This window comes from Apodemus sylvaticus, chromosome 6, assembly GCF_947179515.1.
Source record: "Apodemus sylvaticus chromosome 6, mApoSyl1.1, whole genome shotgun sequence".
NCBI classification, from domain to species: Eukaryota; Metazoa; Chordata; class Mammalia; order Rodentia; family Muridae; genus Apodemus; species Apodemus sylvaticus.
Genome location: NC_067477.1, coordinates 10,630,073 through 10,650,063, shown reverse-complemented (window position 1 = coordinate 10,650,063; position 19,991 = coordinate 10,630,073). Strand labels below are relative to the sequence as shown.

The 19,991-nt window shown below is 48.2% G+C and overlaps 1 protein-coding gene across 1 annotated transcript in view; it reads left to right on the top strand.

The window, feature by feature from the left end:
- Tdrd9 (tudor domain containing 9) overlaps window positions 1-19,991 on the top strand; it is a 95,492-nt gene that overhangs the window by 60,272 nt on the left and 15,229 nt on the right. Inside the window, exons 22-33 of the mRNA XM_052186676.1 lie at window positions 152-259; window positions 1,989-2,089; window positions 3,221-3,394; window positions 6,250-6,361; window positions 7,228-7,440; window positions 8,740-8,829; window positions 9,757-10,017; window positions 11,333-11,488; window positions 11,911-11,981; window positions 13,155-13,264; window positions 13,987-14,083; window positions 19,434-19,572. Of these exons, the coding sequence (XP_052042636.1) occupies window positions 152-259; window positions 1,989-2,089; window positions 3,221-3,394; window positions 6,250-6,361; window positions 7,228-7,440; window positions 8,740-8,829; window positions 9,757-10,017; window positions 11,333-11,488; window positions 11,911-11,981; window positions 13,155-13,264; window positions 13,987-14,083; window positions 19,434-19,572 (1,632 nt within the window). The remainder of the gene's footprint in view (window positions 1-151; window positions 260-1,988; window positions 2,090-3,220; window positions 3,395-6,249; window positions 6,362-7,227; window positions 7,441-8,739; window positions 8,830-9,756; window positions 10,018-11,332; window positions 11,489-11,910; window positions 11,982-13,154; window positions 13,265-13,986; window positions 14,084-19,433; window positions 19,573-19,991) is intronic.

The window sequence follows — 19,991 nt, the reverse complement described above, 5'->3', positions numbered from 1 at the left end:
CTGAAGAGGCAATCCAGGAAGTATGGCTGCTATGGGGATCCCAGGATACGTGAGGTGTAGTTAGTGCAGTGCGTGTTAACAGTGTGCCCGGTGCTCTGGGGTGACGTGAGCGCATGGTGGGAAGAAGACTGCACATGTGCTTCTTTTCCAGGTTGTGCTGGCAGGTGCTTTTTATCCAAATTACTTTACTTTTGGACAGCCAGATGAGGAGATGGCAGTGAGGGAACTGGCCGGCAAAGACCCCAAGACAACAGTTGTGGTAGGTGACACAGAGAATAGTGTGAATGTGGTATCCGAAAGGGCCTCCTCGAGTGTGGCTCGTGCAGAGGCTGTGCTCGAATAAACACTGTGTGGATTTCTCCAAGAGAACACTGCTGGTTAGCCGGTTAGAGACCGGCTCTCTTACAGCCTCTTCAGCTTTAGAGACCTCATTTTACAGAGAGCTTGTATGTTCAGGGCAAGCGCTGCCTCAAACATTGTCACTTCCAAGGATTTAAGGCCCTGGAGAGTAAGTTGTTAATTGACAATTTACTGGCACACAAAATAAAAAATGTTACTGCTTGGCAGCTTACTGTTAGCAGTGATCCCCCTGCCCTGACGCCCAGCATAGCTACTTAGAGGAAATTAAGTTCAGATCTAAAGTCCCTCAAAGTCTGCACTAGAGGGTGTGTAAGCTAGGGAGAGCACGTAAGCAGCATGAACGCAGAGGTGGGAATAGGGGCGGAGCCATGGGTACTGACTGCTGGATTTGTGGGCATCTGTGTATGCCCAGAAGTAACACGTGACACCTGGATTGCGTACTTGAGCCCCGGGATGTCCTTAGATCCCTTGGTGGACTTCAGGCAATGAAAGCACTTGGTAAAATTGGCTCCTGGCTGGAGTAAGTGCTCAGTCACTGCTCGCTTTAGTCTGGGGTGTCCGACACTACTTGGCAGCTGTGGAGAGTCTGAAGATGGACAAGGACAGAGCCACAGACTCTGGAACATTTCCAGTCTGATCTTTGAAGAGCTCAGCAGGCAAGATGGGTGCAGGGATGCGTGTGTGTGTGTGTGTGTGCGCGCGCGCGCGCGCTCACATGCTCCCATTCCCAGGGGAAAGATTTCCACTTAAAGGCTGCCTGCCGAGCTCCGGACACTCCAAGGCCTGCGAGCTTTGATCAGCTGCTCCTGCACTCTTCCTGCCATGTGTCCTTCAGCTGTGTGCAGCCTCATGGGAGCCCGCTCATCACTTCTCAGCCCCAGTCAGCCTAGTCACTTGGCACGTGACTGGCCAGGCGGCACACAAACTTAATCAGTTTTGCTTGAGATCGCCTGGAAGGAGCCAGCAGTGTATTTTTCCCTGAGCTTCTCATTAATCCTTAAAGTGGAGGCTTTGCCTTTACCCCAGCAGGCTTGTGATGGAGCACTTCCATGGGCTTGAGCATAGACTCAGGTCCAGGTGCTGTTCTCACGTCCTTGGGAGATACATCACTCTCAGGTACGGCAGGGGCAGGGGCAGCCTGAGGGACCAGAGCTTGGGACACAGCGATTGATGCTCTTAGGGGCAGAGTGCCAGGAGGGCTTTGAAGCAGCTAGAGTTGAAACTGCTGGGTAGGAGCCTAGTTCTGCTGCCATGAGGGCCAAAACAGCCTCTAAGGTGACCAGTCATGTCCTCTAATTCCTTTTCTGTCACTCTTTAGCAGAAGGGTGATGTCTCAAGAAATGGCAGTTAGCATGATAATTTTAAAGTAACAAAATGAAAGCAAAAAACCTGCAATCAACTGTTGAACTGTTTCTACAAGGAGAAAACCAGCCTTCATTTCATGCATTTTTGTTAAAACATTTATAATTTAAAGTCATGCGGTTAGGTACACAGCTGGTTCCCAGTCTGTCAGGTGTGTCTGTATGGGCGGGGCTTACCAGCGAGGGCAGCAAGCAGCTGCTCCGGCTGCTTGTCTTGGGCAGTCAGGTCCTGACTGAAGGCGCTGATGTGTGCATGTTCCCTTCCAGCTCAAGCACATTCCCCCCTATGGATTCCTTTACTACAAGCAGCTGCAGTCTCTCTTCAGACAGTGTGGCCAAGTCAAATCCATCGTATTTGATGGTGCAAAGTAAGTAGTCGCCTTTCAGTCAGCTGCAGTTACAAAGGCGTCCCCAGCTACTGTGCTCATAGAGCTCTCTCCCAGGGCTGCATGTGTATAAGTGTCTGCATGGAGGCCACTGGGCTGGCTTTCAGGTGGAGTTGTTTGGTGGCCCAGGCTATACGAGCCTGTCCTGGTTCTTTGTAGGGGTCTTCTCTTCAGTGCCCACTCCCACATTTCCACGGCCAGTCACTGATCTAGTTCTTCTGTGGCTGTGGGGATCCCCAAAGGGCAGCCTTATCTGTACACGCCTGTAGCATGCAGGCTCGTGTCATAGACGCCTGTCATAGGTGACCATGGAAGACGCATAGTACAGGAGCTCAGTTACTTTGGCTCTGTTTGTCAGCCAGCCAGTAACAAAGAAGGCCAAAGAATCACCAGGTGCCTTGGTTCCTGGAAGGAAATGCTTATGTACACAGGATTAGAAAGAAAAGTTTCCCCAGAGCTGAGGGTTGAACCTAGGGCCTTGTTTGTGTGTTCCTTATAATTTTGGCTTTCTACTCACAATGGAAACATCACATCAATATTTCAGAAGAAATTTTTGGTTCTGCCAGGGCCAGTTAGAGATATAAAACAGCCATCAAGGAATAATGACCGCATTCCTCTTTGCCTAGCCCCCACTCTGTAGAGGCTGTGTGAGGCAGAGGCATGCAGGACAGGTGACATGGGGCAGTGTGCAGGGGCGGCACGCTGACTCTGTCACAGCTACTTACTGACTGACCTAGGAGTTGTCTAAAGGGTCTTGACGAAGTCCCTGTGCTGTGTGTTTGATGGTGTTCTGTGTCACAGCCTCTGAGAGTTTAGAATCAGGGAGGCTCTCTGTGCTGGAACTGACTGTGAAATCGGCTTCCTCGGGTGGAGCTTCCGGTGAACTGCCACTCCGCACTGTGCTGGGCAAGGCTGAGCCTGGCTTCCCTGACTTGTAATACTTCCCTCAGCAAATAATCTGTCTTAAACAACTAATATTTCTACTGATTATTTAGAATGAAGACTTATTAGCATTTTAAGAAGTAAGAGAATTTTCCCTAACCTTCAGAGACATTGTTTTATTACTTATCATATATTATTATTTCATGCTTTAATTCATATTTTATGGAACAGAGCCTTTGTGGAGTTTTCACGGAATCCAACAGAAAGGTTTAAGACCCTCCCTGCTGTGACCTTGGCTGTCAAGATGTCCCAGTTGAAAGTGTCCCTCGAGCTCAGTGTGCATGGTGCAGAGGAGATCGAGGGGAAGGTGCAAGGCGGGTCAGTGTCGAAGCTCAGGAACACCAGGTACTTCCAGAAGATCCCGCCTGCCGCCCTGTTCCCAAAGAAGCTCCCCTGAGACTGTTGGGGGAGCTGCAGCCAGTGCTGTCCTAGAGTCCTGGCACCACTTCTCCATGGCTGTCCTGGGGCTCTCATCCACTTATCCTCAGTCGATGTGGTACCTGCTGTGAAGCCAACCGAGGATGGAGTGAAATAATTTTGATTTTTCAGTTTAGATTGTAGAAATTAGCCCTGTGCTTCTTTCCTTTCTTCCTTCTGAGGTTTATGAATTTCATTTTGAGAACGCTTTTTCTTTTTTTCTTTCTTATTTTGGGGGGCACCAGTTTGCAGCTGTATAGTGCTGAGCAGTCGGCCTCATGGCCTCACCACCTCACAGTCTTGGTGGCTACTGGGACACAGAGATCTTCTTGGACATGAGTTAAGCCCTGGCCAGTACTTAAAACAGACTCTTCCCTTTCAGTGTGGCACAGGCAGGGGTCTCCTTCTTGAATGTTTGTTTCAGTCAGGGTTTCCTCATGTAGCCTTGGCTGGCTTCAAACTCACAGAGATCCACGCCTGGCTATATTTATTGTTTTTTCTACAAAGTCTACTTTATCTCTTATTCTGTGTAATCTTTGTGATTCCAGAAAGGGTCTCGTGAATATGAGCAGTTGGTGAAGGAGAGACACAGACACTCCAGATCCATCCAGTTCATGGTGTTGTGGGTTCTTTTTTTGTTTGTTTGTTTGTTTTGGATTTTTTTTGAGACAGGGTTTCTCTGTATATCCCTGGCTGTCCTGGAACTCACTCTGTAGACCAGGCTGGCCTCAAACTCAGAAATCAGCCCACCTCTGCCTCCCAGAGTGCTGAGACTACAGGCATGAGCTGCCGCTGCCTGGCTTGGGTTCTTTTCACTTGGTTGTTTGCTGTCTGGCCTTGTGTACTGGTTAGTTAGATGTGTGCTGTGAAGGCAAGTGACCAATAACACTCTTTGTAACTTTGTAACTCAGTGAACCTGGAGTTCCTTGGTTTTGGTTGGGCTGGTTGGCCAGCGCACCTCAGGGAGGGGCCTGCATTTACACCTCAACCAGTGCTGAGGCTGTAGGTGTTACCTCTGGCTTGTCCATGGGATTTGGGGACCCACGAGGACTCAGGTCCTCATGCCTGTGCCAGGCACTTTACCAGCAAAGCCATTTCCTCAGCCCAAGCTTTGTTCTGGGCGTTTAGGAGAAGGGCAGGCTTAGCCTTCGAAGATCCCTGCCAGTCTTTGTCCAAGTCCGACTGCTGACATTTGTGCCTACGGCTGTCTGTGACTGCGAACCTACTGATCAGACAAGGAGGGGCCAGCTCTCTCCTTGCATTCTTTCCCTTATTTGGGGATAAAAGTATCAAGAGGAAATTTTATGTTCATCAATTTTTTTCTTTCACATCCTGTAGCATTTACTGTCTTTCTGCTCTAAGAGGTGAATATTTCTATAGCCTGTTTGATAATCATGTATTTTGTGTTAGCATATTGAGCTGAGTGTGGATTCTGTTTTTTTTTTTTTAAATAGGTTTTAAAAAAAGATTTATGTATTTGAGTGCTCTGTCTGCATATACACCTCTATGTCAGAAGAGGGCATCGGATCCCAGTATAGATGGTTGTGAGCCACCATGTAGTTGCTGGGATTAAACTCAGGACCTCTGGAAGAGCAGTCAGTGCTCCTAACTGCTGAGCCGTCTCTACAGTCAAGGCCTTCCGGAACCTGGGCTGGCCTCACACTCTGGTAGCTGAGGATGATCTTGAATAACTTGTACTCTTCTTGCTTTCACCTTTAGAATGTGTGTGTATTTCTCTGTGTAGCCCTGGATCTCCTAGAACTCAATTTGTAGACCAGGCTGGCCTGGCCTGAAACTCAGAGATCCACCTGCCTCTGCCTCTCAAGTGCTGGGAATAAAGACATGTTCTACCACTGCTCAGCCACCTCTTATTTTTAGTTACCTATGTGTCTGAGTGGGTCTATGTGGGCATGTGTGTGGGTGCCTGTGGGGAATCGAGCTGTTTCTCCTGGAGCTGGAGTTCGGGCAGTGGTCAGCTGTGTGATGTGCATGCTGGGAGATGAACTACACTCTTTTGGAAGAGCAGTCAGTACTGTTCCTAACCACTCGGCCGTCCCTCTGGCCGTCTTCCTTCTTCTAACGTCTAGGATCACAGCACGCACCACCCAGTTTTATCCTGTGCTGAGGCTCACACCCCAGGCTTTCTATAGACCAGGCAAGCACTCTACCAATGGAATTCTTGGTTTCCTAGGTAGTTTTCTGAAATGAAAAAAGTAGAAAGGATTGCAGGCCCTAGATTTAGAATGTATGCTCTTATAAGCAGATATTCTGTCTTTTAGGGTGTATTCCGGCAGGGAGGGGATAATTATTAGGGTATTCACGACTTCCAGGACAGCCAAGGAAGTCATCAAACATTCTTTTTGTTTTCTTTTCTATATTCTATGTTTACATTCCAAATGATTTTCCCTTTCCTCGTTCCCCCCTCCCCATAAGTTCCCTAAGCCCTCTTCCCTCCGCCCCTTCAGTGAGATCAAACTTAACCTTTCTGGTTAGGTCACTTTTCTGTTTCTGTAACGAGTACCTGAGATGGTCAGCTCGCAAGAGAAAAGCTAATTTGGCTCATGGCCTCAGAAGTTTTAGTCCGTGGTTGACTGGTTCTGTTAATTGGGGCCTGGGCTCCACCTCCTAAAGACCCACTGCCACCCGACAGTGACCCCATAGGCCTTTGGGGACTGATTAAGAACCAATCTCTAGTGCCAGAAATGTTGGAATAGATCAGGTGGTAATTCACATGTGGAAATAAAACCACTTAATTCTTTTTTTTTCAAACTCCTATTATTAAGGGTGAATGTGGACTTCCAGAAGCAGACAGTAGATCCCATGCAGGTGTCATTTAACACCTTGGACAGACCCCGGACAGTCGCAGACCTCCTCCTGACAGTCGATGTCACTGAGGTGAGAGTGTCCCACTCGGTCCCTACAGCTGTTCCCACCCCCACGTCTGAAGATTCTGGTCATGCAGCAGCTCATCTGCCCTGTGAGCCAGCTCCTCGGTGGCAAATGTGGCTGGGCAGGAATGGCAGCGCTCGCCAAGGCAGACTGTAGCCACCAGGGAGGCAAGACTTCATTCCTGAATCAAAATTAAAGTATTGAACATGTTGTGGGGCACACACCTTTAATTCCAGCACGTAGGAGGCAGAGGCAGGTCACTGTGCATTTGAGGCTAGCCTTGTCTTTATAGAGTTCTAGGCAAGCCAGGACTACACCCTGAGACATTATCTCAAAAGAAAAAAAAAAACTAAACATTTGACAAGATAAAAAGTTAGTTGGCCTTGCATATACTACAGAATTGTTTACATCAACAAAACTAGTGTTGAAATATTATTTGGGTTTTTTTTTTTATTTCTTTAAAATAACTTGTGTTGACTCGGGGATGAAGCTCAGTAGTGGAGTTCCTGCCTCACATCTATGAGGCCCTGGGTTCACACCCCAGCACAAAAAAATAGATAAGTAAGCATGTTTATTTTCTAGTAAGTCTACAGTCACTTCCTGGGGGAATTTTATGTAGAAGTCTGGAATCCGAGCCCGTGGGAACGCTGCCACAGTGGCTCTGTGGTCCCTGACAGCTTTAGTGACACAGGAGCCCCATGGTATTGACTTATCTGGACTAATCACAGAGGCTCTTAGGGACCTGTGGAGGATACTGACACAGAGATAAGCCTGTTGTTGGTCCACATGGCCCATCGGTGGCCTTTATGTGCCCGCACTCCCGCAGTGTAGCCCATCGGTGGCCTTTATGTGCCCCCACTCTTCCCTTGCAGGTGGTAGAAGCGGGGCACTTCTGGGGGTACAGGATTGATGAGAGGAGTGCAGAGCTGCTGAGACAACTGACTGCTGAGATAAACCGCCTAGAGCTGGTCCCACTGCCCGTCCACCCGCATCCGGACTTGGTCTGCCTGGCACCTTTTACTGATTACAACAAGGAAAGCTACTTTAGAGCTCAAATTCTTTATGTCTCTGGAAATTCTGCTGAGGTATGCTTTTTATGTTAACTGGAAAGGAAATAAGCCTAGAATCTTACAGAAGTTTTGGGACTGGAGTGATGTCTCAGTGGTTAAGAGCTCTGCTGCTTTTCCAGAGGACCCAGGTTCAATTCCCAGCACCCACATGGAGGCTTAACAAGCATTGGTAACTCCAGACCTGAGGATGTGACGCTGTCTTCCGGCCTTCATGGGCAGTGTAGACAGACATGTGGCACACATACATGTAAAAAGTAGAAGATCTGCCTTTAACAAGGAACGAACTATAAAGTGACTAGCAGTGGTGCACACCTTTAATCCCAGCAGGGGCAGGGGGTAGGGGTAGCAGTGGCAGGCCTCTGTGAATTCAAGGCCAGCCTGATCTCCATGGTGTGTTCCAGAATAGCCAAGACTATGTACATAGAGATACTACTGTCTCAGAAAAACCATAAACAAACAAACAAACAAATAAATGAAGCAAAGACATAGAGACTGGTTGCTCTAAGAATGAGAATGTAAGAGACACTGACGGTGGCGTCTGTAATAACCTCCTCCTACCCTCACCCCCCCCCCCAAGAAAGTGACAGTGTAGACAGAAAGCCACTGAACAGAGCTCTTGAACATTGAAGTGTAGCTCTTCACAGTTGATGGCTTCTGGCAGGGTTGGGGAAAGACTCAGGTTCTTTTAAGGACTGGCTACTGGGAGTTTGACTCTGCTCCGGTGAGTATCTGGGCAACACAAATTGGATGTGGTATTTTTTTCTTCTTTTTCTTTTGTTTTGGGGAGATCACAAAGGTGTGGGGGGTGTGAACCTGGGAGGACTAGGAAGTGAATGAGATCAGGGTGCAGTATGTGACATTTCCAAATAATCAATAAAAGGATTCTAACAATGGATTTGAATTAGAATTTCCTGGCCAAAAAAGAAAAAAGAACGAGAATATAAGGAATTTTTTCTGTCTGCGTGTGGACTGAGTCCCACCCATGTATGTAGTTGTAGAAGTAGAGGCTACTGCATTCCCACTGTGCTGCAGACAGAGCCTCGGTCAGTGTTTGTTTTCTTTTTTGTTGTTGTTGTTTTTTTTTTTTTTTGGTTTTTTTTTTTTTGGTTTTTTTTTTTTTTTTTTTTTTTTTTTTTGGTTTTTTGGATTTGGTTTTTTTGAGGCAGGGTTTCTCTGTGTAGCCCTGGCTGTCCTGGAACTCACTCTGTAGACCAGGCTGACCTTAAACTCAGAAATCCGCCTGCCTCTGCCTCCCAGAGTGCTGGGATTACAGGCATGTGCCACCACCGCCCGGCTGTTTCCTTTGTCTTCCAGGTCTTCTTTGTAGACTATGGGAACAGGTCTCAGGTCGACCTAGATCTTCTGAGGGAGATCCCCTGCCAGTTTCTGGAGCTTCCATTTCAGGTAAGGCGGAGAAGAGGCTGGGGTGAGTGTTGGACACCAAAGGGAAACTGGCTAGAGGAGGCCATGGCAGCTGAAGTCCACCACGCACAAGGACGCCTCACACTAGCCGCATGTGCATGTGGTACTACTCTCAAAAATGACATCACCAAAGCATGGCTGACACATTAGTCTTGGAGAAAACCAGAAGGAATGGCGGGTCTGACTTTGAGCAAGAGAAAAGGAAGAGCTTTAGTTTAGTGGTACAGTCCTAGCCACTGTCTGAGCTGCTGAGAAGAGAGCAAGGCCACTGCCAAAGCAAGGCATTTAAGTGGGGCTGGCTTACAGCATCAGGGGCTTCGTCCATTACCAGGGCAGAGAGCAGGTGGCAGGCAGGTGTGGTGCTGGAGAAGGAGCTGCGTCCTGGTCTGTGGGCAGGGGAAGTCTGGTGTGAGCTTTTGAACCCTGCTTCCTCTAACAAGACCACACAAGATTAGAAATCTTCCCAAGCCTTAAAAAAAGCTCTACCCCGTGATGCTCAAGTATGCGAGTGTATGAGCCTCTGGGAGGGGGCGTTCAGACTGCCGCTGCCCTGCCCTGCCCTGCCCTGCCGCTGCATGTACCTTCCCAAAGAGCACACTCGCGCAGGAGGACAGAGGAAGGCAGTCGGTAGTGCTGACGCTGACATGCCCTTGTCCAGCACTGGGTGGCAGAGGGAAATACCTCCTGAGCTCAGGACAGCCTGGTCTGCATAGTGAGCTCCAAGCCAGCCGCCCCGGTGAGACTCAACAAACATAAATACATGAATTAAAAAAAAGTGAAGCCATGTTTATTTAGGTTTCTGGACTTTTCTAGGAATGCTGATTAACAAAGTCACATTTCAGGAGAAGTTATAATTAGTGTTTTGTCCATTTACGAAACTATTTCAGAGTACTTTTCCTTCTGCCCCAGGCTTTGGAATTCAAGATTTGCAAAATGCGACCATCAGCAAAGTCTCTTATCTGTGGCGAGCATTGGAGTGGGGGCGCCAATGGGCGGTTTGCCGCGCTGGTCAGCGGCTGTCCTCTCCTGGTGAAGGTGTTCTCCATTGTGCACAGTGTCCTGCACGTGGACGTGTACCGATACTCGGGGGCCCAGGATGCCATCAACATCAGAGATGTTCTCATCAGGGAGGGCTATGCTGAGCTTGCAGAAGAGTCCTATGAGTCAAAAGTATGAACCTTGTCTGTCTGTGGAGCACGCGTGTGTGCTGCATGTGTGCTGGTGAGGCAGGGCCAGGCTGGGAGGGGACAGTGGTGTGGAAGCACAGGTTAGGTGAGGCCTGGAGTGTTGGACCCCAACCATAAAATTATTGTCATTGCTACTTCATTACTAATTTTGCTACTGTTATGGTCATAATGTAAATACCTGATGTGCAGTTGGTCTTAGGCAACCCCTGTGAAGAGTATTCAACCTCTAAAAGGGCCACTCACAGCCCACAGTGAAGAGCACTGATCTGTAGTGCCATCTTTATTTCCCGGGACACACTGCGGTGGGCGTGCGATTTTGGCAGCTTCCTGTCAATTGTTTTTGTTTTAGAAATGAAAGTTAACTTGAAAAGGTTCCATATTTGAGTTTTATCTTCTTTAATGGAGTCTAAAAATGATTTCCATAATGGACGTACTCAATAAGCGAGTCATATATATTAAGCATTTCAAAATTTCTTTTAACTTCTTTTTAAGATTTTCTATTTGCAAGTATTCAGAAATTAAAATACAGTTACACCATTTCTCTCCTTGCAATTCCTCTATACTTCCCTCACTCTTCTCACAATCATGGCCTCTGTTTCTCTACTGGTACATGTGACTATGAATGCATAAGTATATAAGTACAACATTTGGTGTTGCTTATAGGTGTATGCTATCAGGACTGATCACTTTGTGTTGGAGAACCAGTTAGGGGCGCGCCCCTCTCTCGGGAGTTATTAATTCCTGTAGTTCTTTGTCTAGAGGTGGGGCCTGTGGGCTCCCTCTTTCCAAGTTGGTGGTGTGGTTGCTGCTCGCGTCTTCTTTAGGCAGCCTTATGGCTGAGGTCTCCTGGTTGTGGCTTTCCGCTCATTTCCAGGAGTTAGAGCCTGAGAGCAGAGCTCCTGGCCCTCTGCTCTTTCCATCCCAGATCCACAGTGGCCCCGAGCCTAAGGGGTGGGGCTGCCAGCGGGGCCGATGACTGCTTCTCTGCATTTGACCAGCTGCAGCTTTCTAAAATGATCTGTATCGAGCAAATACTAAAGCACCTGATTTTAATGTGTATTAGTTCTTTTCTGAAAAAAGCAAAACAAAACAGTTCTTTCTCTAAAATCTAATTATGTTGGAAAAAGTAGTCATTATTTTTGTTTGAATTTTAAATGAACTTGATAAAACAGTGTCCCTGAATATTCATAGCATTTAGATAGGAATAGGATTATATCTATGAAATGTTTTGCTGTGAGATTCATGCTTTTGCTTTAATTCCTGCCTTTGACACAATCAACATTTCTTGTTCTGATCAGCAAAGCTACGAAGTCCTCAAGGGTTTCTTTGCTAAGCCAGTGGACACCATGCCGGATGGCTCTGTGTCCTCTCCTATGAAGGACGACGAGAAGCATCTCATCCGGATTCTGTTGGAGAGCTTTGCTTCCAACCGGCTGGGCGCTCCAAACTGCAAGGTGAGCCGTGTAAAATGTGTCTTCATTCTTCTTACTCTGCACGGTTTGCCCCGGGGTGCAGCTGCCCACGTCGGTTTTCCTTCTTCCATGGTTTCCTCTTGAGTTCTCTCTCCTGCTCTCTCCTCCCCACTTTCTCTTTCTAGTGCTGGGGATCAACTGGCTAGACAAGCACTCTACTCTGCCTGTTCACTCAACACAAATTCCTGTTTTCCTTTTTTCTTCTTTCATTTGACACAGTTTTGAGGTGGCTCAAGTGGGCCTAGAACCCACAATTCCCCTGCCTCAGTTTTCTGAGTGCTGAGAGGATAGGTATGTGCCACCACACTTTGATATAATTATAAAGCCTGAGCTGACTGAGGGACTGCCACCATTTATACTGAGTGGCATCTTGTGTATTGGTAACATATATTTTGTGTATGCAGGCTGTTCTCCATGGGCCCTTTAACCCTTATGAGCTGAAATGTCATAGTCTGACCAGAATATCCAAGTTCAGGTATGACTAAATTAATTTTTCTATGAAATATTTTCTGTTTCTTGATCTGTAGACCTCATGAGAGACTTACCTGATTTTGTATATAAGTCTGCAAGACTGTTTTAGCATGTCCCTGGTGTCCCTCCTCCCTGTGAACCAGCGTACAGTTTTGCGTTTCTTCTGTGCTGGTTGTAGCTGTCAGTCAGCAGGCCATGAATCCCCACTGTGCCTGGACTGCTGAGGGGCCTGTGCTCTCGACAGTTAGGATCTGGGAAACAGTTGTCATTTCACTAATACCATAGGTGAATGAATGGTGACAGAAGACTTAGCGGCAGTAGTCTTGACAGGGGCCTGGAATGCATGGAAGCATCTGGGGGTCCTGGCTATACTTGAGGCTTTCTAGAGCCTTCTAAGTCTAAGGCCACCAGGTATTTGCTTTGGTATGGTGTGGGGGATCAAGGGTGAGGATTGACAGGTACCAGTGACACTGCTTAGGACTAGATTGGAGAATTTCTATTTGTGAGAGGTTTGAGTAAGCTAAGTACACTTGGAGACTTGGCGGGAGGGAGGAGGGGCTGCACACTTGGTGACGATAAGGAAGGTTTCATAAGTCTCATTTCAAGAGTATCCATAATAGTTGAAAAGCTTTAACCGTGTGCATTTTGTAAGGACCACTCTGGGCAAACACCATCATCTCTGAATTCTTCCTGGGACAAGGAATAGGTATCCTGATAGCAGTGCAGATGCCCAGGCCTTGTGCAGACCTTCTGAATGCTCTTCAGGGGGCCTGCATGTACATCTGTGAGGAATATGCTGAATTCTTGGTAAGAGCAGGCCTGTGAGACTTGTTCCCAGTGTAGCTTGAAGCTGAGAAGAGGTGTAGACACAGCAGGCAGCTTCCTGGGTATCTTGAGAAATGGGGCAAAGTTGAGGCAATGGTGGCAGGCAAGAAGCTTGCAGGAGACTCTGCGAGCCACAGCCGTCTCTGCTCAGAGGCAGTAGGTGGAGAGAGGCTGGATGGGCCACATGGAGACCACTGTGCTGGGAGGCAGGCAGGCAGAGGCTTCAAGGGCTACAGGGCCTTGTGTGGATCATGGGTTTGCTGTGCCACCATCTTTTGAGGTTCACTATGGGCTGGCGTGCTCCATCCCCTGGCCAGTGGGCAATAGCCTATGCCCTGCTGCTTCTTCCCAGATGTGTATGGATTGAGAAGGAGAGCATCAATTCTGTCGTCATCAGTGACAGCCCTGCCGACCTGCACCAGAGGATGCTGGTAGCAGCTTCACTCTCAGTTAACGAGACTGGTAATGAGATGGCTTTGTTAACTGTTGTCTCTCAGTTGCCTTGACCTAAGTTAGTGGTGAATTCACGCATGCGTATTCACTTGTTTAGCTGCTGTCTCTTTTAAGAAAATAGTTAAGTGTGTTCTCTCCACTCCACCCCCACCCCACCCCTGTGTGTGCATGTATGCGTGTGCATGTGTGCGTGCGCGCGCGCACCACATGTGCACAGGAGCCCATGAAAGTCAGAAGAGGTATTTGATCACCTAGAACTGGAATTACAGATGATTGTGAGCCGCCATCCAGTAGGTGCTGGGAAATGAACCTGGGTCCTGTGCTAGAGCAGTAGGCACTCTCTACAACAGAGCCCCCTCTCCAACTCTCATTAGGCGACTTCCTGAGTGCAGTGCTAGTGCAAAGTTAAGAAAGGAAGTATTACTACTTTCTGTTTTATACAAGGATGTGGGAATTCAGTGGTTATTATTTCTGAATGCCTATCTACAAAGTTCTTGGCTCTCAGAAAATCCTGGTAAGATCTAACCAGAGACTGAAGAAAACGGGAGCCCAGTGGGTTGTCTCTTCAGGAATAAACACCTAGTAGGCATGGTCACGAGGCGGTCTGTAGGATGTGCAGGAGCCGAGGGCAGGAGCCTGGCGCTTAGACTCCGGAGCAGCTGTGAACTGCCGCTGAGCCAGCTGGCTTGGGGAGGAACCTAAGCTGCCTGTCGTTCTCTACCATGCGGCAGGGTCCACCATGCTCCTGAGAGAGACCTCCCTGATGCCGCACATCCCCGGCCTCCCAGCGCTCCTCAGCATGTTGTTTGCCCCAGTGATGGAGTTGAGGTAGGTGTGGGCTTCCCTTTCGTCTGTATGCAGGCTTTCGCATGGGAGAATCTAGTCGGGGAAGAGAGTGGGAAGCGCCGGTGGAGGAGTCAGGATGCGGCCTGTCCTGCCGGCTTCTCTCTGTGCTTCAGTGTGATTCTGCATCGCAGATTGCTCGTGGCCCCTTACTTAGGAGACTTCAACTTCCTAAGTTTTAGTTTTGTGGTGATGCCAAAGTAACACTTGTTCAGTTTCCCTCGTTAGTAATGCTGGCAAGCTCCAGGCTGCTGTGGTAGTATGGTGGCCCTGCATATCATGGCCGGCACGCCACTGTGTGCTGTGGTATTCAGAAGGCCCACTACAGTCAATGCATTTTCCCCTGTGGGTATTTTCACCAGGGGTGCTGTTATGGTTTAAGTCTGGAGTGTGTACCGCGGGCTCAGATGGCACTGTTGTGGGAGACTGTGGAGCCATTGGGACATGAGGCCCAGATGGTGGGGAGAAGATGACAGGAGCCAGGCCTGTGAAGACAAAACCAACCTCTGCTCTGGCCTGCTCCCGCTGCTTCCTGCCTGCATCCAGTGCTGCTCTCACTTGAGCTCCCCTGAAACTGAACCTGGGAGACCTCCCTCCCTCAGGAGTGACCTCCCTCCCTCAGGAATGACCTCCCTCCCTCAGGAGTCACCTCCCTCCCTCAGGAGTCACCTCCCTCCCTCAGGAGTGACCTCCCTCCCTCAGGAGTGACCCCCCCTCCCTCAGGAGTGACCTCCCTCCCTCAGGAGTGACCTCCCTCCCTCAGGTCACTTCTGTCAGGCATTTTGTCACAGTGATAAGAATTACACCGGCTTGTTGGGTATGGACCCACTGTCAGTAGAGGAGCATCTGTTCTTGGGTTTTGACTTATTCAAAGAGCAGCTCAAACACTTATAAAGGAGCAAGCAACATTGCAGGCTGTGTTAGGGCTTGATTGCTGTGGAGACACCATAACTAAGGGAACAAGTTCGTTATCGTCGTGGTGGGAAACGTGACAGTGTCCAGACAAACATAATGCTGGAGAAGGAGCTAAGAGTTCTATAACTTGATCCCTAGGCAGCAGAAGGGGACTGTGTCCCACACTGGGTGTGGCCTGTGCATAGGAGACCTGAAAACCCACCCCCACAGTGACACACATTCTCCAAGGCCATACCTACTCCCAACAAGGCCACACCTGATAATGCCACCTCCTATGAGCCAAGCATTCAGACCCCTGTGTCTATGGGAACTATACCTATTCAAAACATCTTAATTATTTAAAGCTAGGCCAACGTGTGATGTTAAATTAGAAACTTGGAATAGTAAATAAAAGTGGCACCCTGTTGTCTACAGGCTATGAATGAGATGAAGCTTTGGGTGGCCAGTTGCCAGTGAGTAACCCTGTTAGCCTCTCTTCCCATGGGAACTGGAAAGCAAAGAGATGAACTACTCAATAGACCATAGCTCTCCATACAACCTGGGTTTTCCCTCGGAGACTTGAGTACAGAGACCTGTGTGAGGAGAAGGTCACTGTAGGGGCTGGTTTGTGTGTCAACATGACACAGGCTGGAGTTATCACAGAGAAGGAGCTTCAGTTGGGGAAGTGCCTCCATGAGATCCAGCTGTAAGGCATTTTCTCAATTAGTGATCAAGAGGGGAGGGCCCATTGTGGGTGGTGCCATCCCTGGGCTGGTGCTCTTGGGTTCTATAAGAGAGCAAACTGAGCAAGCCAGGGGAAGCAAGCCAGTAAGAAACATCCCTCCATGGCCTCTGCATCAGCTCCTGCTTCCTGACCTGCTTGAGTTCCAGTCCTGACTTCCTTTGGTGATGAACAGCAGTGTGGAAGTGTAAACTGAATAAACCCTTTCCTCCCCAACTTGCTTCTTGGTCATGATGTTTGTACAGGAATAGAACCCTGAGTAAGACAGTCACTGTTAGGCTTGATGTCAGTGTTATGGGCTTCCTAACATTCTCTGTGGAGGGAGGCACCACGTCACCTTTGGTCACTGTCTTAGTTAAGGTTCCTATTGCTGAGATGAAACAGGGAACTTCTGTATCTCTCTGCATCACTGGAGGAAGTCGGAACAGGAACTCACGCGGCAGGATCTTGAAGTCAGGAGCTGATGCAGAGGCCATGCACAGGAGCTGCTTACTGGCTTGCTCCCTCTGGCTTGCTCAGCCTGCTTCCTTCTAGAACCCAGAACCATCAGCCCAGGGATGGCACCACATACCATGAGCTGGACCAGTCCCCATCACTCACTACTTAAGAAAATGCCTAGCTGGGCGTGGTGGCGCATGCCTGTAATCCCAGCACTTGGGAGGCAGAGGCAGGCAGATTTCTGAGTTCCAGCCTGGTCTACAGAGTGAGTTCCAGGACAGCCAGGGCTACACAGAGGAACCCTGTCTCAAAAAGAAAGAAAGAGAAAGAAAGAAAAAGAAAGAAAGAAAGAAAGAAAGAAAGAAAGAAAGAAAGAAAGAAAGAAAGAAAGATGGATGAAACCGCCTTAAAGCTGGATCTCATCGAGCATTGTCTCAGCTGAGACTCCTTCCTCTCTGGTGATTTCAGCTGTGACAAGTTGACATAAAACCAGCCAGGATGGTCACCACGACACTCCTGGGAAAGAGCTGGGATGGTGGCAGGTGTTCCAGCTGAGTGTCAGAGTCCTGAGCCCACGTGCATGCCACTCTGCCCAGGGCCTGTGGTAGGGCGAAGCCACCCGAGGCAGTAAGTAGGCAGAGGGGAGGGAGGGCCATGGCCCTGCTGCTCCTCAAGAACATGCTTTCAGAGACCCAGAGGCTCACAGGACTACAGGCAGCAAACAGATTTTACAGGGCTCTCCAGGGGAGACTTGGGCTTCAAACCACAGTGAAGTGCTTGCATTAGTGTTGCCTTATTAACACATAAAGCAGGGCACAGGCATGACGGCACGCACCTGATAACACAGGGCACAGGCATGACGGCACGCACCTGATAACACAGGGCACAGGCATGACGGCACGCACCTGATAACACAGGGCACAGGCATGACGGCACGCACCTGATAACACAGGGCACAGGCATGACGGCACGCACCTGATAACACAGGGCACAGGCATGACGGCACGCACCTGATAACACAGGGCACAGGCATGATGGCACGCACCTGATAACACAGGGCACAGGCATGATGGCACGCACCTGATAACACAGGGCACAGGCATGATGGCACGCACCTGATAACACAGGGCACAGGCATGACGGCACGCACCTGCAAAGCGTAAGAGTTGAGAAGCAGATGCAGGAGGGTTGGGAGTTCAGAGCTAGCCTTAAGCTGAATAGCAAGTTCAAGGCTGGTCTGGGTTAGTGGACAAGACCCTGTCTCAAACAAACAAGCAAACAAACTTGTATGTACATATGTGTTCCTACATTTGAACAAGGGAGAGGGTGGTGGTGGTGTCAGATGCTATACTGTTCTAATAAAACTGATAAATTAACTGCTTTTCCAGAGGTCCTGAGTTCAATTCCCAGCAACCACACGGTGGCTCACAACCATCCATAATGGGATCTGATGCCCTCTTCTGGCATGCAGGTGTATACAAAGATAGAACACTCATATACATAAAATAATTTTTTTTTTAAAAAAAAATGATAGTTACTCCTGGTTTCTTATCACCTCTGTTCTAAAAAGGTTTTGTATAAATTGAAATCATAATAAATTACATTAATAATGTAGAGGCATGTAGAATTTAAAGAAACATTATTTTTAATTTTTATTGCATTTAAGAAAATATTTTTACAAGCTGGGCAGTGGTGGCACACGTAATTCCAGCACTGAGGAGGCAAAGGCAGGTGGGTTTCTGAGTTTGAGGACAGCCTGATCTACAGAGTGAGTTCCAGGACAGCCAGGGCTACACAGAGAAACCCCCTCTCAAACAAAAAAATTAATTTCTATGAATTGATTTTCTATTATGTATATGAGTGTTTTTCCCAGCACTCATGTATACCATGTACATACCTGACGTCAGACAAGGTCAGAAGAAGATGCGAGAGTCTCTGGAACTGGAGTTAAAATTGTAGCCATGTATGTGTTAGGGACAGGACTCAGGTCCTTTGCAAGAGCAGTAAGTGCTCTTAAATGCTGAGCCATCTCTCCAACCCATTTTATTGCATTTATATATATTCATTCATTCTCTCTCTCTCTCTCTCTCTCTCTCTCTCTCTCTCTCTCCCCCCCCCCGTGTGTGTGTGTGTGTGTGTGTGTGTGTGTCTCTGTCTGTGTTGCGGTGTGCATAGGGATATCAGTGGACAACATGTGGGAGTTTGTTGTGTCTTTCCATCATGTGGGTCCCTGGCATGGCACTGAGGTCGTCAGGCTTGGCAGCCTGTGGCCTTGCACGGACCTAAGAGCCACCTTTGTGACTGTTTTATAAAGCAGATGACCTAGAACCCAGTTTTTAAGTCTGAATCCAAGCTTCTAGTCAAGTTTGTTTCTGCACAGGATCCCTTCACTTGTCTTAAGCTGGTGAAGGAGACTTCTCCCTTCCCCATCTGCTCTAGACAGAATGAATAGCCCAGCATTAAGGACCCGAGAGATGGCTTAGTGGTTAAGAGCATTGACTACTTTTCTGGAGGTTCCTAGCACCAACATGGCAGCTCACAAACATCTGTGATTCCTCCTCTTACAGATGAGGGCACCAGACATGCATGTGGTGCACATACAGACACACAGGCAAAGCGCCCAGACACACGAAATAAGAATTTGTACAAGAAACCCAACATTGTTAATATGCACTGATGCTTTTAAACGAAACCCCGATCATTCAATTTTAACAATGGAGACTGAGGATGCATGGAGGCAGGGAAAGCGCCCGGCCAACCTTCCTCTTCAACCGATGCTGCTCCTCCACACTGCCTTGAATACCCTTCCAACTGCAAGTCCCTCTTCTGTTTCCTGTGCATCTGACATCTGTCCATCCTCCTGACTTCCTCCCGCTCCTCTTTATGGTCTTTTCCTAGGTTCACTCCCTGTCAACTGGTTGCTTTTTCTACCTCTTGACTGGTGGTTGACTTTATTTAATCCTGTTTATAACAAACAGAAAGAAAGCTTTTAGATTAAAGGCGTGTGCTAGGGCTGAGCCACACAACTAGAAACAGGTTTTTCTAGTAGACAGTCTCACAGTGTGATCAACTATCCTATAACAATGACTATATAAATTATCTTCCTTATAGTGATATTTAATCTGTATTTCTGTGTAAAAACTGAGGAATCACATAATTTAGTTATAGTACCGGTGCTAGAAAAAACACAAGGTAACTTTACCACTCACGTATCTAACCTTGAAATGATGGCTTAGCCTAACTCCTCTAAATGCCTTTCAGAGTTGACCGTGATGGAAAATGTTACACTGGGGTCCTTTGTGGTTTGGGATGGAATTCAACTACAGAGGCCCCTATACTGCCAGAGCACGACATCGAGCTGGCCTTTGATGTGAGCTTCACTGTGGAGGACATCGTTGAGGTAAGTGGCGTACGCATCATGGAGTCTGCCCTCCTACTTGCTTTTGTACCCGTGTGACGTAGCACCAGCCACAGGCTGTATGTGGTGATGTGCTTGCCTGATTGTCATGGTGGCCTCTGCCAGTGCAGAAGGCCCACTCCTTATCCAGTGTGCTCTGCAGCGCTGCCTCTCCTTTTGGTGGCCTACAATCTCCTCTCCTCTGCCATCTCCCAGTGCATGGACCTCACTATGAGCCCTCCTTGCTAGTAACATAGGGAGGTAGAGAAACAACCTGCCCACTCGGCCTGCTCTACCGCTGTGCCAGACCCGCCCAGTGCATCTGTGCAGCCAGGGCCAACTTTGAGAGTGTGCCAATCAAGTGAGCAGGAGCTAATTAAAAATGTTCATTATTCTATTTTTGTTTTTGTATTTCCTTATTC